General features: G+C 44.9%; 2 protein-coding genes across 3 annotated transcripts in view; one reads left to right on the forward strand and one right to left on the reverse strand.

Annotated features, from left to right (window-relative positions):
* RTEL1 (regulator of telomere elongation helicase 1) overlaps positions 1-18,710 on the forward strand; it is a 207,794-nt gene that overhangs the window by 21,958 nt on the left and 167,126 nt on the right. The window lies entirely within an intron of this gene.
* Positions 1-18,710, reverse strand: part of STMN3 (stathmin 3) — a 46,901-nt gene that overhangs the window by 5,021 nt on the left and 23,170 nt on the right. The window contains exons 2-3 of the mRNA XM_087890981.1: positions 12,384-12,479; positions 1,285-1,460 (exon numbers count right to left, since the gene is read on the reverse strand). Of these exons, the coding sequence (XP_087747107.1) occupies positions 1,285-1,460; positions 12,384-12,479 (272 nt within the window). The remainder of the gene's footprint in view (positions 1-1,284; positions 1,461-12,383; positions 12,480-18,710) is intronic.

Genomic DNA, 18,710 nt, shown 5'->3' on the forward strand with positions numbered 1-18,710 from the left:
CAAGCAAACAATCAAGCTCAGAGAGCACCAAGGACCCCACAGTTGTCGTTGTCGTTGTCCTCGTCCTCCTCGTCCTCCTCGTCCTCCTCGTCCTCCAACCCCACTCCCTTCTAGCACTGATGATGTAACCTAGTTCGGTAATGAAATGTTTGCAAGAAAACTATCAAGCTCAAAGACTATCAAGGACACCACAATCCTCGTCCTCGTCCTCCTCATCCTCGTCCTCCTCCAACCCCACTCCCTTGTAGCACTGATGATGTAACCTAGTTGGGTAATGAAATGTTTGCAAGCAAACAATCAAGCTCAAAGACTACCAAGGACACCACAGTTGATGTCCTCCTCCTCCTCCTCCTCCTCCGCCTCCTCCTCCTCCTCCTCCTCCTCCTCCTCCTCCTCCTCCAACCCCACTCCCTTCTAGCACTGATGATGTAACCTAGTTTGCTAATGAAATGTCTGCAAGCAAAGAATCCAGCTCAGGGAGCACCAAGGATGCTGCAGTTCAGCCCTGAGCTACAAATATTCTCTTCTGTCCGAATTGTTAACCATTTTAATGATCAAACAGTAGAAACGTATATATAATTTTGATTGGAAATTCTTGGTCAGTTTTCTGCCTGTGTACATACAGTATTTCGGAGAAGTTTCAGGCCTAGTGTCCCAAAGACTTCTCCAGGTATTCATCAGCCCTTGATTCTTTTTAGCTGCAACCAGGAAATGGTGAGAATTTGTCTGAAGATAAATTTGAGGATGTATCAGCCAGAAATTTTCGCCTAAGACTGAAAATCAGGCTTGTCAGATGTTCCATCTTTTCTATCCTGCTCTACGGAGTAGAAAGTTGGTCTCTGACAGAAAACCAGGTGAAGAAACTAGAAGCATTTGAAATGTGGATTTACAGATGGCTGTTAGGTATAAGCTGGGTTGACAAAATCACAAACGAGGAAGTGATAAGCCACCTGGGAAAGCCAAGGGAAATCATCAAAGCCATTAAACAGTGAAAGTTATAATATTTTGGGACGTGTGATGCGACATCTAGAAAAATACTCCATACTTCACTTAATCCTCCAAGAAAAGATTGAAGGCAAACGAGGTCCAGGCAGAAGAAGAATATCATGGCTTCAAAACCTAAGGGACTGGATTTGGACAAAACTCAGCAGGACTTTTTCATACGGCCCATTTTGACAAAAATAGGATTGCCAACATGATCGCCAACATCCAATGACTGATATGGCACAACAAGAAGAAGAAAATCAGCCAGAAATGCCTGAACTCTTATGGACTTCCCCTTACCTTCCTTCTCTCTTCGGCAGCTTCCAATCGCTTCTGCAGCTCCTCCAGGGACAGATCCCTCTTCTTGGGGGGAGAGGAGAGGATGGGGCTCTCCGGAGACAGGTCAGAGGGGGACTTCAAAATCACTTCGAAGCTTTGGCCAGAAGCCCTCTTGTCCAACTGCTTGACCTCCATATCTGAGCAAGTGAAAAGGATTATGGGTCAGATTTCCTGAGAGGTATTGTGGCATCACTTCTGGTTCTTATTAATCAATAGGGTCATTCTTTTTTCACCATCCTCATTTAGTTCTCTCCCATCCAGTCAAGAATCCATCACCAAAGTATTTAAATGTGCCTTTTTCTCCATAAACAATGAACCCAATTCAGTTAGTTGCATAGTTAACTTCGTTCGGTACTCAACGGGTACCGATGAAATCTACATTGATTTAAAAAAAAGCTACCGACTGTATAAATATGCTGTCAAATGGATGTTGAATTATGCATCCAGCGTTGCCTGTCATGGATCCAACAGACCACTGACGAATTGCTCAAACCCAGTCAAAAAAGTATTTTGCTAAATCTACCAAGGTTTATCATAAACCTGGATCGGTGGCCAATAACCATTGTTCAGTGTTTCTCTCTTAACAGCTGATGTTTGGGGAAAGCAGCTTATCATTCAGGTGGAGCTGCCTTTGTGGGAATGGCTAGCATAGAAGCAAAGTGAAAGAAATAAATAAACAAACATTGATCAAGCTAGTACCATGTTTCCCTGAAAATACGACCTACCCCAAAAGTAAGTCCTAGCTTGACAACCCGACACCTGCCTTGCCTTCCCGGTGCACTTCTTCTGCAGCTGCTTGCCGCCACTTGTGCGTGTCGCCCCTGGCCTCTGTTTCGCTGTCAAAGGCCTTCAGGAAAGGCCACTGCAACCAAGAAACGAGGTCCTGATTGACGCGTGCATTTCCCACGGCCTCCGTTTCGCCTTCAGAAGTCCTTCCAGAAAGCCCTCTGCAGCCGATAACAGAGCTCCAGATCGATCCTGAAGGCCTCTGACAGCAAAACGGAGGCCGGGGGCGACACATGCAAGTGGCAGCAAGCAGCCGCAGAAAAGGTGGGCCAGCAGCAGGCTTCTGCTGGGCGGGGCTGTCGGTGCCGCCGCCATAAGGTGAGTCAGTGGAAGAGACCCCCACCCCCAAAATTAAGACCTGGTGCCTTTTTTATTGACAAAAAAATATAAGACCGGGTCTTATTATCGGGAAAACACAGTAGCAGTCACCCTACTTAAGCCTGACCTTCCATTTATTTATGTATATCAAATTTATATACCGCCCTTCTCCCTGAGGACTCGGGGCAGTGTACAGCCAAATAAAAACATAGACTACAAACATTAAAATACTATTAAAAAGATATATATAAATTTGGCCCCGTAATTAAAAAACAATGACTCTCTCCAAACCTTTTTTTTTTAAATGACCAAGATAACCTCTGATGGAAGTGAACTTGTGGGGTTTAGCCATGCTTTGTGTAAATCATTTTTATGGGCCCTGAACTACACAGAATTTCAATGGAGGACCCTCTCTGAGCTTGATAGGTTTCTTGCAGACCTTTCATTATCAAACTAGGTAACATCATCAGTGCACTGATGATATTGCCTAGATTGGTAATGAGACGTCTGCAAGGAAGCCCCCATGCTCAGAGAGCACCAAGGACCCCACAGTTCAACCCTGAGCTGCAAATTAGAACAGAACAGAAACGTTATTGTGGCTTTAAATGTACGCTGATCAGCATACAGTAAGATAAAATTTTGTTGCATTCAGCTCTCAAAAGATAACTATGATGCATATACACATAGAAAAACATCACAGTCTGGTTCGAATGTATATATATTCTTACTTCTTCGTAGGATTTATGTGTGTTTTACGTAGGAAAAACCTGGCTAGAGAAACGTTGCCAAGACACCTCCAATTTTACGCGGGAGAAAACCTGAATAACCAAAGACCTACATACAAACACCCGCGAAAATCTCAGAAAATATACATATATATATATATAGGTCTTTGGTTATTCGGGTCTTCTCCCACGTAAAATTGGAAGTGTGTTGGAATCAGAACACACCTCCACCCAATCAGAACACAGCCAAGTTCCCACCCAATCAGCTCACACCCCCACTAGCAGTTAAAAGGAAGAGACAGCTGCGATCTCACATTGCTCCTGGAAGCACGAAGCCGAGAACACCAGCTTGAAGATGACGAATGAGATTTCGTCGAAACGTCGCCAAAACCAGGGCCGGATTTAGATGAAAAGAGGCCCTAGGCTATTCCACTTCTGAGGCCCTTTCACCTATAGTGCAAGTGTAATTTTAATTCTGCTAACAATTTGAATGTAGGCCCCTCTTGATCTTGAGGCCCCCTCTTGATCTTGAGGCCCTAGGCTGAAGCCTAGTTAGCCTATAGGAAAATCCGGCCCTGGCCAAGACACTTCCAATTTTACGTGGGAGAAGACCCGAATAACCAAAGACCTACATACAAACACCCGCGAAAACCTGAGAAAACATATATATATGTGTGTGTGTGTGTGTGGCGAAAAAAAGGAAGGAAGGAAGGAAGGAAGGAAGGAAGGAAGGAAGGAAGGAAGGAAGGAAGGAAGGAAGGAAGGAAGGAAAGAAAGAAAGAAATTACTAGCACAACAAGAAGAGAGAAATCCTTGATAGCACTGTCAGTTTTGGAAGCCATATTAGTACCAAAACCTTCCACGCTGCCATCTTCTTGCGCTTGGGAAAGTAGGAGGGGAATTTGATAAGAGGGTTTTGTTAGACATAATAGCATTCTTCTTTTTGGTCAAGGTCCTGACAATCCTGCATCTGGAGAAGGAATGGTTGGAGTGATGTCTCGAGATGGGACAGATGGTGATTGGACCATGTGATGGACTGATGGGTGCAGGGGATGGATTTGGGGGTTTTGATTAACTGAGGGAAAACCTGAAAGTCTCAGATTCGGATTTTCCCAGATGTGCCAGTAAAGGTAAAGGTTCCCCTCACACATATGTGCTAGTCGTTCCTGACTCTAGGGGGCGGTGCTCATCTCCGTTTCAAAGCCGAAGAACCAGCACTGTCTGAAGACATCTCCGTGGTCATGTGGCCGGCATGACTCAACACCAAAGGCACACGGAACGCTGTTACCTTCCCACCAAAGGTGGTCCCTATTTTTCTACTCACATTTTTTACGTGCTTTCGAACTGCTAGGTTGGCAGAAGCTGGGACAAGTCACGGGAGCTCACCCCATTATGCGGCACTAGGGATTCGAACCGCTGAACTGCCGACCTTTCGATCGACAAGCTCAGTGTCTTAGCCACTGAGCCACCGCGTCCCTTTTAGGTGTGCCAGTATACCTACTCTAATAAATGGGACTTTGAGAAAATGCCTGTCTCAGAGTTTTTAATTGGAGTTGGGGTTTTCTGGAACACTGACAAGCATACTAAGAACATGTCTGTTTGCCCCCATGTAATTTAATTCCCTGGTTCCATGTTCTACAGTCTGGAACATGAACTTCCATAAGGCATCTGTTCTAGACTTTGAAGAGTGTTCTTTAGAAAAGGTTCCTTAGTCACCTTTTTCTCAAGGTTATTACCCGGCTCTTTCCTCATAGGGTTTAATCATCTTCATTACCTTTTTTTTTTTTCTGAATCTGTTCTTTGAATTTCTCGTTAAATGCTCTGCCCAGAACTGGACTTGGGATGGAATCCAAAGAAAAATAGTGGAACGGTAAGTTCCCGCAAGTCGAAAATTATATTCCTGTTGATGCAGCTTAAATTGTCACTTACATCGCCCTGCTGACTCATATGCTTTCTCAGTCAACGGTAAGTAGTCCTCGCCTTAGGACCACAATCGAGCCCAAAGTTTCGGTTGCTAAACGAAACAGTTGTTAAGCGAGTTTTGCTTCCTTTTACGACCTTCCTTGCCACAGCAAGGGTGAAATGCTCCCGGTTCGGACCGGATCGCCCGATCCAGTAGCGATGGCAGCGGATGGTTCAGAGAACTGGTAGCAAAAATCCCTGCGGGTCCCCCTGCCCCCATGCCCAACTGAGCCGCACGATCATCAGAGACTTTTTTTTTTTCACTTTTCAAAGCATTTTTTTTTTGCAACCTCTTCAGCCGAAGAAGTGGTAAAAAAAATGCTTTGAAAAGTCTCTGACGATCCCAGCTGAGTTGCCTGATCGTCAGAGAGGCTTTTCAAAGCATTTTTTTTTTTTTGGCAACCTCTTCGGCCGAAGAAGTGGTAAAAAAAATGCTTTGAAAAGTTAAAAAAAAAAAAAAGTTGGCCACACCCACCCAGTCACATTACCCCCACCACCACCAAGCCACGCCCACAGAACCGGTAGTAACAAATTTTACATTTCACCCCTGTGCCACAGTTCTTTTTTTTAAAATTATTTTTATTTATTTATTTGATCTATATGCCGCCCTTCTCCGGAGACTCAGGGTGGCTTACAATGCGTTAAGCAATAGCCTTCATCCTTTTGTATATTTATACAAAGTCAGCTTATTGCCCCCACAAACAGGGTCCTCAATTTACCTACCTTAGAAAGGATGGAAGGCTGAGTCAACCTTGAGCCTGGGGAGATTCGAACTTGCAGTAATTGCAGGCAGCTGTTCTTAATAACAGGGTGCTTTAGACCACTGTACTACCAAGGCTCCTCCTAGGGGGAGGAGTTCTTAAGTGAATCCCTGCAGTTGTTAAGTTAGCAACATGGTTGTGAAGTGAATCTGGCTTCCCCCATTGACTTTGCTAGTCAGAAGGTCATAAAAGGTCCATGGCTTAGGACCTGGCTACTTACGGGACCGCCTACTACCACAAATAGCCTCCCACCGGCCGGTACGCTCCCATAGAGAGGGTCTCCTCCGGGTGCCGTCAGCCAAGCAGTGTCGATTGGCGGCCCCTAGGGGGAGGGCCTTCTCTGTGGGGGCACCCACTATCTGGAACGAGCTCCCCCCGGATATACGGAGGATCCCGCATCTGCGCACTTTCCACCATGCTCTTAAGACCCTCCTATTTCAGCAAGCCGGCCTGGCCTAATTTTCTCCCCTTTCTTTTAAATTTTTAAACTGAAATTTTAATTTGTTTTAAATTATTGGGATTTTTAATTGTCTCGGGCAAAAATTATTTAATTGGGTTTTAATCATGTTTTAACTTTTGTATTTATGTGTTTTATTTCATGCCTGTTCACCGCCCTGAGTCCTTCGGGAGTAGGGCGGTATACAAATTTAATAAAATGAAATGAAAAATAAAATGAAAAGGAGATCACGTGACCCCGGGACACTGCGACTGTCATAAATATGAGTCAGTTGCCAAGCGCTTGAATTTTGATCAAGTGACCACCAGGATGGTGCAAAGGTTGTAACTGAAAAACAGTCATAGGTCACTTTTTTCTGTTGTAACTTCGAACGGTCACTAAACAGGCTGTCGTAAGTCGAGGACTACCTGCACGACTCTGCTTTCTTCCACCGCTCCCAAAAGTTAACAAGCACTTTTCTTTGCCTTTCTCGGGCTTAGGGTGAGGCCAATGGTGTGCGCTGGTTTCAAGAATGATGAAATCGGGGTTGCAGAGTTACGGCAAGGTCTGATTCTCTTAGGCTTATAGAGGCAGTGCTGCAACACAGACACACACACAAAAGCGGTGTGTGTTGCGATGCTATGACAATGCTTGCATCACTCTGGCTCTCTCCGTGTCCTCCCTGTGGACCCCACTCTAGTAGGCGACAGTTGGCTGTTGACATAATGGGCATTTTCCTGCTGTGGGAGACCTTAGCTCGCAATGTAATTATCACATCCGGACTGATTGGTCTAAAGTTGGTTGGCCTTTTCATCTTTTTTTGACGATGTCCCAAAGGGTTTTTTTTTCAAAAGGCATCTGGACTTTGTTTTTCCTTGAAGACGTTTCGCTTCTCATCCAAGAAGTTTCTTCCGTTCTGGCTGAACGGCGGAGGATGGAAGGATTTATATTTCTTGCAGTCCTCTGGTTGTTAGCGCTCTTCCTGAGAGTCATTGAGTCCACATTCTGGACAGAGTGGAGCTGTCAGGTTTCGATGCTATCTCAAAATAAATGAGTTTCCAAACTGCCGATCTTTAAGGAAATTTTCTCTTTATTCGAGCACAGCAATCTGATCCCGACTCTTTCGCGGTCAGTACTGACCTTTGCCCCCCCCAATCCCTCCCTTTCCGATCCCCAATTCTCTGCTTCTCATTGGTTATCTTCCAAGTCACTTTCCTGATTCCTTCTTCGTCAGATCACAGAAATGTCTCCCCCCTCCCCATCTCCGAGGAGACAGATCTTCAAAGGGATTTAGCAGGCAAAAGTTCAGGCTTCTCCTCCCTTTATTATATGTCAGTGTTGGGACACTGACAGGAGCGCTGGTTTGAAAGAGGGGTCAAAGAGGCCATTTACATTAAGATCGAACAGCCCTCTCTCAACAGAAGGTGGAAGGATACGACATAATTTATCTCCAGTCTACAACACAGTCCTTTCAGCAGTTTCCAAGAAGGCTCCATGCCCATTTGTGTTATTCAGGTGGCCACAGGGCACAGATAAGCCTCCAAGTGGCCTCAATGACTCTCAGAGAGAGTACTAACAACCAGAGGACTGCAGGGAATATATCCACCATTCACTCCGAACTGCAGAAGCTTCTTGGAGGGAGAAGCAAAATGTCTTCAGGGAAAAACAAAGTCCAGTTGGCTTTTAAAAAGGCACTTTTGGGGCAACCATGATCTGGATGACTGACAATCTCCATAGACTGCTTTTTGACCATGCATTTGCTTCCCTGCAGTCATCTGGAACTTCATTGCGTTGTCCTTAACTCTTATTTAAGAGAATTAACTTTCTTCTTTCCATCATAAATCAGTGGTTGTGTTAATAACCTTGGTAGTACAGTGGTCTAAAGCAGGGGTCTCCAACCTTGGCCGCTTTAAGACTTGTGGACTTCAACTCCCAGAATTCCTCAGCCAGCAAAGCTGGCTGAGGAATTCTGGGAGTTGAAGTCCACAAGTCTTAAAGCGGCCAAGGTTGGAGACCCCTGGTCTAAAGCACCCTGTTATTAAGACCAGCTGCCTGCAATTACTGCAGGTTCGAATCTCGCCAAGGCTCAAGGTTGACTCAGCCTTCCATCCTTTCTAAGGTAGGTAAATTGAGGACCCAGATTGTGGGGGCAATAAGCTGACTTTGTATAAAATATACAAAAGTATGAAGGCTATTGCTTAACGCATTGTGAGCGCATTGTAAGCCGCCCTGAGTCTCTGGAGAAGGGCGGCATATAAATAAAAATACTGTGATGATTGAAATCTAGAGCTATTATCATGAGGAAGACCAGCCAAATGTGGCTTATTTTATTTATTGGACAGCCAGCTTGGTCTAATATTTAAGGCCCCAGGTTAGAAACAGGAAGACTGTGAGTTCTAATCCTGCCTTTCTTAGGACGGGTGACTTTCAGCCAATCAGCAGAAGATGGTGAATTCTAATCTCCCCTTAGGCGTGAAAGCAAACTTGGTGACTATGGGTGAGTCACCGGGAGACTGTGATTTCTAGTACTGCATGAATGGCAGTTGGGCAAATTTGCGACAGTCAATCTCTCAGCCAAACCCATTTCACAGGATAGTCGTAGGAAAAAATAAGGGGAGGAAGGCGAAGGAGGTGTATCCACCGCCATGAGATGTTTATAAAAAAATAATAAAGGCTGGATATAAACAAATAAAGTAAATTATCCAAATTTTGAGGCTGCCCGACTCCGTGTTAGTTCAGGGCAGCTTATAAATTGAAAGCTTACAAATTAAAAAAAAAAAAGCTTACAAATTACTGTCTGACTGGAAGCTCGGCCCACCTAGCCATAAGGCTAATCTAACTAAAGGGGATCTTGTAAACCACCCTTCGTCCCAAGGCCTGTTTCAAAACTATGGCTAAATAAAGCAGCATTTCAGTCTTGCTAGCTTACTGAATTTTTTAACCATGATTTGCTGAATACTTGTAAGCCACAGAGGTTAGAGTTGTACAAGCCATGAAGCTAAAAGCCTCTATTTACATAGAGGACCAAAACGGTACATGTTCATCTAATACGCAAAGCTAAAGACTGTGAATGAGATGGGCGGTTTTTCTATATGCAATATATATAAATATAAATAAATGCGAAGTGGCACACTTCTGCAGTACATCTGCAATTCTAAGCAGAGTTGTTGGTTGGTTGTTTTTTGTTTTTTTAAAAGATCTCACTGCCTTCCTTGGGAGTTAAAAGAAAATAAGGATTGAGTCACACGCATATTTACCTCATTCCATTACTCAGAGTCTGGTGATTTGCAGGTGACTGTATGGATTATTCTTTTTAAAACTTTTCTTATTTTATTTACATACGGTGTAGCTCAGCATTTTTCTCCATGTGCCAGTTTTGCATAGTGATGAAGATACTGGCCTAGAAACCAGGAGACGGTGAGTTCTAGTGCCACCTTAGGCATCACAGCTGGTTGGGTGACTTTGGACCAATTACCAGGAATTTATGAGTTCTAGTCGGGCTGCAGGCACGAAAGCCGTCTGGGTAACTTTGGATCAATCGACAGGAGATGGTGAGTTCCAGTCCTGCCTTAGGCATGAAAGCTGGCTGGATGACTTTGGGCCAATTACCTGGAGTTTCTGAGTTCTAGTCCCGTCATAGGCACGAAAGCTATCTGGGTGCCTTTAGGCCAGTCACCAGGAACTGGCGAGTTGTAGTCTTGCCTTAGCCACTGTTGGAACAAATGTCCATCTGGGTTCAGTTCCAAGTGGGGAGAAAGACACTGGAAACATGGTGACTGCTTGAAAAGATGGTTTAATGGTGGACAGGACCACATGGTTTTGAGGTCCTGGGCAAAAAGAGCACATGGGTGAGAGAGAGAGAGAGATTTATACCCTCTGTTGGGTCTTTGAATTTGAGCTTGTATTCTGGTTGGTTGTCAGACTCCCATGGAGCCATGCAGGGGTAACTTTGTAGGTTGTCTTTTGAGTCCCAAGCTTGGTTGAATCTTGCTGGGTGATGTAATCTCCCCAGGTGCCATGTGGTGAGTTCTGTTGCTAGATGGGTAGAGGGCTAATCCTAACCTTTGTTGGATCTTGGGTGAGAGTATTTGCTTATGAATAGACCTAGCTATCTCTTTATCTCTTAAGTGCTGACATCTGCTGTGGGCTATTGAGAGAGTGGGGGCTATTGAGAGTGAATCTGATTCCTGCCAAAAAAACATGTTTCTCCATTTCTCATCCAGGGAGGTATAATATTCTGCCTTAATAATATTAATAATATTCTATTTCCTAGAATATTTCATTCTTCTAGGAGAGGGATGGCGGCTAACTTCCTACAGCACGAAAGCCAGCTGGGTGACTTTGGGCCAATTACCAGGAGTTTATGAATTCTAGTTCCACCAGAGGCATGAACGCCGTCTGGATGACTTTGGGCCAATCGTTCTCTCTCAGCGTAACCCACCTGTCAGAATTGTTCTTGTAGGGAAAACAGGAGAAAGGGTGTGTGTGTTAGATATGTTCACTGCTTTGGTTTATTTATAAAATAAATAAATAAAGGTGGGATAAAAATCAAATGAATTAATAATAAATAAATGGGAACCTAAGCAAAGTAATGCATTCTTCAAAGCTGGCCAGACCTTTTGCTACCATGTTTCCCCGAAAATAAGACAGGGTCTTATATTAATTTTTGCTCCAAAAGACACATTAGGGCCTATTTTCTGGTTAGGTCTTATTTTGGAGGAAATATGGTACTAAATGCATCCATCTGGCTGACAACTGGGGCTTATTTTGGGGGTAGGGCTTATATTACGAGCATCCTGAAAAATCATGCTAGGACTGATTTTCTGGTTGGGCCTTATTTTCGGGGAAACAGGGTACTTCTATTGGCTAAACTGCAGAATGGATGAATCTTTTTTTTTAAGTGGATTTTTTTAAAACAAACAATTCATCGTTAATCAAACAGTGTAACATCTGGGTACAAATTTTTTTGTGTCATATTCAATATTTATCATCATTTTCTTAGTACATATTTATCTTTCTTCTTACATTTAAATTTAATGTATTACAACATATTTTCCCCATGTTTCTTATTTTTTCTTATGTTTTCTTATTTTTACATTGTCTATTGTCTATCCATTGATAAAATTGCCCCCATATGTTGTAATACTCCGATTCTTCCTTCCCTCTAATTGCTAATGTTAATCTACTCATTTCTGCACATTCTTATATTTTCTTAATTAGCTCTCCCTTTGTAGGAATTTTTTTCTGCTTTCCAATTTTGTGCAAATACCATTCTTGCTGCCGTTATTACATGTATAACCAAATATGTATTTTCTTTACTAAATTTCTCCGGTAAGATACCCAAAAGGAACAGGCTCCAGTTTAAGATCAATGTGTTGCTGTATCATTTTCTCTAACCAAATTTGAATTTTTGCCAAATAATTTCTCGCTTCTGGACATGTCCACCACATGTGATAGTACAATCCCGATGTCTGGTGGCATTTCCAACATTTAGCTGATTTATCTTTGAACATTTTTGCCAATCTTTCCGGTGACATGTGCCATCCATAAAACATTTTATACAAATTATCTTTATATGCTGTGGATGGATGAATGGATGAGTCTCGAGGGAATCAGGGAACCTAATCAGAATAATAGACTCTAATAGACAGTGGAACCAGCTTGCCTGTGCTTTCCTTTCCTGCAATGGTGGTTTTGTTCCTATAAGCACAAGGCAGTATTTGTGGTTTCCCTGCTTGATGGATGGACCCTTCGCATGCTCAGAGCAGCATGGGCTCCTTCTGTTTGCGACAGAAAAATGAACATTTGTTTTCCTCATCCATTCATTCATTCATCAATTGCAACTCAGTTAGGCCCAGTCTGGACTAGCAGACAAGATGCAGCTGTCAGGAAAAATGTGACTTGTATCCCACTTGAAATTGCAATGATTGATATGGGTCTTCCGCAGTTGCTCTTCCATGGGTTTGTTCCCTCCTCGACCTAGCGAGGGGAATTGTGGGTATTGTAGTGCCAAGATCTCTAGAAAGGACCAGTTTGAGGTTCTGCAGGTTGCAACGCAGGTGGGCCACTTACCTCCATACTGGTAGATGGTATTTGGATGCGGCTGGGTGTGGAAACAGGAACAGATCAGCGAAAGCAGAGACAGTTCCTTCATTTTCTCTTTGTAAGCTGGAAAAAAGCAGAATAAAAATGAAAGTTGGGCGTGGTTTAATGTGGTTTTCCATAATTCCATAAGGTAGGTTAAATGAGGACCCAGTTTGTGGGGGCAATAAGCTGACTTTGTATAAATATACAAAAGTATGAAGGCTATTGCTTAACGCACTGTAAGCCGCCCTGAGTCTCCGGAGAAGGGCGGCATATAAATCAAATTAAAAAAAAAAAAAAAAATCTAATGCTCTCCATGGATGGCTGGGCCTATAAATCCCATCCAGTGTGACCAGGGGTGGGATTGAAGCCAGTCCTTGCAATTATCGGTTCGGCGAACCAGATGTAAAATTAGCATCCAATTTGCCCGAACCGGTCCAAACCAGCTGAATCCCACCTCTGAGTGTGGCTTCTTCTACTGTATTTCATTGGGCACATAAATATACTTTGATGCTACAGGATATGGGATGGTCAAAGGGGAATTTTAGGATGGGGGACCTAGAATCACCCCCGCAAATTGACTTTGAAACGTTTATTGCAGAGGTGGGTTTCAGCAGGTTCTGACCAGTTCTGGAGAACCAGTAGTGGACATTTTGAGTAGTTTGGAGAACCGGTAGTAAAAATTCTGACTGGCCCCGCCCCCATCTATCCTCTGCCTCCCGAGTCCCAGCTGATCGGGAGGAAATGGGGATTTTGCAGTAACCTTCCCCTGGATTGGGGAGGGAATGGAGATTTTACAGTATCCGTTCCCCAGAGTGGGGTGGGAATGGAGATTTTACAGTATCCTTCCCCTGCCATGCCCACCAAGCCATGCCACGCCCACCAAGCCACACCCACAGAATCAGTATTAAAAAAATTTGAAACCCAACATTAGTTTATTGATTTGTTTATGCAATTGATAGGACCGCCCAAGTCACAACTTGGGACTCTGGGTAGCTAAAGTAGGATTAAGAAACAGAGATAAACAATAAACATCAAACCTCAACCATGCAATATGTAACAGTGCAAACTGAGGTCCCCGAAACCAGATCTTCAGAATTCTAACCCGTTCTTGAGAAATGCTCATCCAGCATCCTAACCGACTGCTTTGGGGGGGGGGTGAAAAAAAAAGGAGTTTTTGAAACTATCCAAAGACTCGGGCATGCATGGTTAACACAGACCACGGGCTACCTGGGTCCCATGCATTTGTCTGAAATGGTGTAGGGTTTCCTGCTTGAGCAGGGGGTTGGACTAGAAGACCTCCAAGGTCCCTTCCGACTCTATTCTGATGGATTGATCGATTTTATTGGTCAGAAGCTGGCTGAGAAAATTACAAATGGTGATCCCATGACCCCGGGAGAGTCAAATTGTCATAAATACATGCTAGTTGGCAAGCTCCCGAATTTTGATCACGTGACCACGGGGATGCTGCCACGGTTGTAAGTGTGAAAACTGGTCATGTCACTTTTTTCAGTTCCACTGTAACTTAGTTGTTCTACAACCTAGGGCTGTAGAACAACTAAGTTTACATAGGTAAAACCTGGCTAGAGAGAATATGCACATAAAAGCCTATGAAAAAAGAAAAAAGATACTATATATAGTATATATATAGTATATATAGTATATACTATATACTACTGCAATGCTCTCTACATGGGGCTCCCCTTGAGGAACACCCGGAGGCTCCAGCTGGTCCAGAATGCGGCCGCACGGGTGGTTATGGGAGCGACGAGGCGCTCCCATGTGACCCCCCTCCTGCGCGAGCTGCACTGGCTCCCGGTGGTCTTCCGAGTGCGCTTCAAGGGTTTGGTAACTACCTTTAGAGCGCTCCATGGCTTAGGACCGGGGTATTTACGAGACCGCCTTCTGCCACCAGTAGCCTCCCACCGGCCAGTACGCTCCCATAGAGAGGGGCTCCTCCGGGTGCTGTTGGCCAAACAATGTCGACTGGCGGCCCCCAGGGGGAGAGCCTTCTCTGTGGGGGCACCCGCCATCTGGAACGAGCTCCCCCCGGAGATACGGAGGATCCCGGACCTGCGCGCTTTCCGCCGTGCCATCAAAACATTTCTTTTCCAGCAGGCCGGCCTGGCCTAACCTCTCTTTTAAACTTTCTTAAAATTTTAAAATTCTTCAATTTTAAATTTGTCTTATGAATTTGGGGTGTTTTAAATTTTGTTTTCCGGGCCAATTATTTAATTGTATTTTAATGGTTTTTTAACATTTGTATTATATGTATTTTATTTGGCTGCTCACCGCCCTGAGTCCTTCGGGAGTAGGGCAGTATACAAATTCAATAAATAATAATAATAATAATAATAATAATAATAATAATAATAATAATAACCCCGTGATGGCAAACCTATGGTGCGCGTGCCAGAGGTGGCAAACAGAGCCCTATGTGGGCACGCGCGCCATCGCCATCTCTTCTGGTTTCCAGAAGAATCAGTGATGGTGAACCTTTTCAGCACTGAGTGCCCAAACCGTAATGTGTGCGTGCCGGAGCACCGGAAACCCAAAGACCAGGGATATGTGTGTGCCGGCCAGCAACTTTCCGGTGCTCCATCGCATGCGCGTTCCGGTTTGGGCACTCGGTGCCAAAAAGGTTTGCCATCACTGCTAAAACCTAAGTACCTTTAACTATCAAACAACAACTTCTGCTTATCTCAGGTCCTTGGGAAGGACTTGATAGGAGGATAAAAATGCCAAATCCAGTATAAATATCTGTGCTGACTGTGTGATCAATCATAAAACAATGATTAAAAGTCATAAAATAGGTCGTAACAATGATGGATTTAAATAAGACCACCCTTGGAATATTGCATCCAGTTTTGGTCACCACACTATAAAAAAGATGTTGAGACTCTAGAAAAAGTGCAGAGAAGAGCAACCAGGATGATGAGGGGACTGGAGGCTCAAACATAGGATGAACGGTTGCAGGAACTGGGCATGGCTGGTCTAGTGAAGAGAAGGACCAGGGGAGACAGGAGAGCATCTTCCAATATTTGAGGGGCTGCCAAAGAGAGGAGGAAGGGGGTCAAGCTATTTTCCAAAGCACCTTTGAAGGCCAGACAAGGAACAATGGATGGAAACTGAACAAGGAGAGATTCAACCTAGAAATAAGGAGAAATCTTCTGACAGTGAGAACATTCCACCGACGGAACAGAAGTTGCCTTCGGAAGTTGTGGGAGCTTCATCACTGGAGGCTTTCAAGAAGAGACCGGACTGCCATCTGTCAGAAATGGTGCAGGGTCTCCTGCTTGGGTGGGGATGGACTAGATGACCTACAAGGTCCCTTCCAACTGTGTTAATCAGTTAAAGTCTGTTAATAACTATACCACTGGCATAACAAAAAAATATCCTCGCATATGCAGGGTTCTGCAACTGCTCACACCTTAATCCTCAAAAACGCACCTGGAAAAATCCATACTACTGGAAATGGCCTGAACTTTCCATGCATTTTAAAAACGAGGACTATAAATCTTAACGTCTGCTGGGGAGGCGGCTCCAGGAGAGAATGTTCCATTCGCAAGAAGCAAGAAAATGTTTCTCAGATCGGGGACGCATAAATTACAGAACTAATAGCCCGAATGCGTGACCAGCATAATTAGGGTTGAGTGATGTTATCGCTGATCAAGGCGTGAAGATAAAATGGAGACAGAAATTTATGTCTCCGCGGTGGCCCTGCCACAAAACACTCGGGCTGCATCTCAGCGTAATTAACTTCGTTCTTGTCTGTTTGCCTCTGAAAAACTCACAGGGAAGGGACTTCATTAGTTAAGACGACGGTCCAGCTTGCATGTACAATAAATGTTTTGTAAGTCTGACCCATTGCTTGGAAAGAGGAAACCTGGTCAGTATACACATCCTAGTCCCAGTGGACAACCATTTAAATATGAGCCAGCCTTGTGCTGCAGCTGCCAAAAAAGCCAACAGAGTCCTAGGCTGCATCAACAGAGGGATAGACTCAAGATCATGTGAAGTGTTCATACCACTTTATAAGGCCTTGGTAAGGCCACACTTGGAATCCTGCATCCAGTTTTGGTCGCCACGATGTAAAAAAGACGTTGAGACTCTAGAAAGAGTGCAGAGAAGAGCAACAATGACGATTAGGGGGCTGAAGGCTGAAACATCTGAAGAACGGTTGCAGGAACTGGGTATGTTTAGTTTAATGAAAAGAAGGACTAGGGGAGACATGATAGCAGTCTCACAATATCTCAGGGGCTGCCCCAAAGAAGAGGGAGTCAAGCTATTCTCCAAAGCACCTGAAGGCAGGACAAGAAGCAATGGGTGGAAACTCATCAAGGAGAGAAGCAACCTGGAAGTAAGGAGAAATTTCCTGACAGTGAGAACAATTAACCAGTGGAACAACTTGCCTGCAGAAGTTATAAATGGTGCAACACTGGAAGTTTTTAAGAAGAGGTTGGATAACCAATTTGTCTGAAGTGGTGTAGGGTTTCCTGCCTAAACGGGGTTGGACTAGAAGACCTCCAAGGTCCCTTCCAACTCTGTTATTCTATTCTATTCCCTTCCCTTCCATTCCATTCCATTCCATTCCATTCTATTCACAAGGCTGACATCCGCAGCCATAGAAACCAACAGCCACACCCAGAGTGTTCAAACAATCAGAATAGAGCTGGAAGGGACCTTGGAGGTCTTCTAGTCCAACCCCCTGCTCAAGCAGGAGACCCTATGTGTGGTGTAGTGGTTAGAGTATAGACCGGGTTAAAATCTGCTGTTGGTCACAAAAGCTCACTGGGTAACTTTAGACCGGTCAAGGTGTGTGTGTGTGACTAACCTATTTCACAAAATTGGTTCTCAGATAAAATTGGAAGAGGGGAGACGTTTCATTACCCATGAGCACTGATGATGTTACCTAGTTGGGTCATGAAACGTCTGCAAGAAAACCACCAAGATCAGAGAGCACCAAGGACCCCTCAGTTCAGCCCTGAGCTACAAATATTCTCCTTTCATGAAGGGGGAAATGTTACGAATGAGACTTTCTTTGACATTTAACCTGTAAATAGAAATTAGAATAGAATAGAACTAGCTGAATTCGTAGCAGAGCACGAAACTATGTGATCGGGCTTGATAAATCGACACTTGAGAATTAATGAGTAGTTATGATCGCCCTCTCCTCTCCTCTCCCTTTCTTTCCCTCAGGCTAGCCCCACAGAAGCCTCTCCTCTCTATCCCCTTCTCTCCCTCAGGCTGGCTCCATAGATCTCCCCCTTTCTCTTCCTCAGGCTGGCCCCATAGATCCTCTCCTCTTCCCTTCTCTCCCTCAGGCTTTCTAACCCCTTCTCTCCCTCAGGCTTTCTAGCCCCTTCTCTCCTTGAGGCTTGCCCCATAGAAGCCTCTCTCCTTCTCTCCCTCAGCCTTGCCCCACAGAAATGTCTCCTATCCTCTCCCCTTCTCTCCCTTAGGCTTTCTACCCCGTCTCTCCATGAGGCTTGCCCCACAGAAGTCTCTCCTCTCTATCCCCTTCTCTCCCTAAGACTTTCTACCCCTTCTCTCCATGAGGCTTGCCCCACAGAAGTCTCTCCTCTCTATCCCCTTCTTTCCCTCAGGCTTGCCCCACAGAAGCCTCTCCTCTCTATCCCCTTCTCTCCCTCAGGCTGGCTCCATAGATCTCCCCCCTTCTCTTCCTCAGGCTGGCCCCATAGATCCTCTCCTCTCCCCTTCTCTCCCTCAGGCTTTCTAGCCCCCTTCTCTCCCTCAGGCTTTCTAGCCCCTTCTCTCCTTGAGGCTTGCCCCATAAAAGCCTCTCTCCTTCTCTCCCTCAGCCTTCTCTCTCTCAGGCTTGCCCCACAGAAATGTCTCCTATCCTCTCCCCTTCTCTCCCTCAGGCTTTTTAGCCCCTTCTCTCCCTCAGGCTTGCCCCACAGAAGCCTCTCCTCTCTATCCCCTTCTCTCCCTCAGGCTTTCTAGCCCCTTCTCTCCCTCAGGTTTTCTAGTCCCTTTTCTCCTTGAGGCTTGCCCCATAAAAGCCTCTCTCCTTCTCTTCCTCAGCCTTCTCTCTCTCATGCTTGCCCCACAGAAATGTCTCCTATCCTGTCCCCTTCTCTCCCTCAGGCTTTCTACCCCTTCTCTCCATGAGGCTTGCCCCACAGAAGTCTCTCCTATCCTCTCCCCTTCTCTCCCTCAGGCTTTTTAGCCCCTTCTCTCCCTCAGGCTTGCCCCACCGAAGCCTCTCCTCTCTATCCCCTTCTTTCCCTCAGGCTTTCTAGCCCCTTTTCTCCTTGAGGCTTGCCCCATAAAAGCCCCTCTCCTTCTCTC

The sequence above is a fragment of the Pantherophis guttatus genome, chromosome 3, assembly GCF_059756535.1.
Source record: "Pantherophis guttatus breed Tessera chromosome 3, ASM5975653v1, whole genome shotgun sequence".
NCBI lineage: Eukaryota > Metazoa > Chordata > Lepidosauria > Squamata > Colubridae > Pantherophis > Pantherophis guttatus.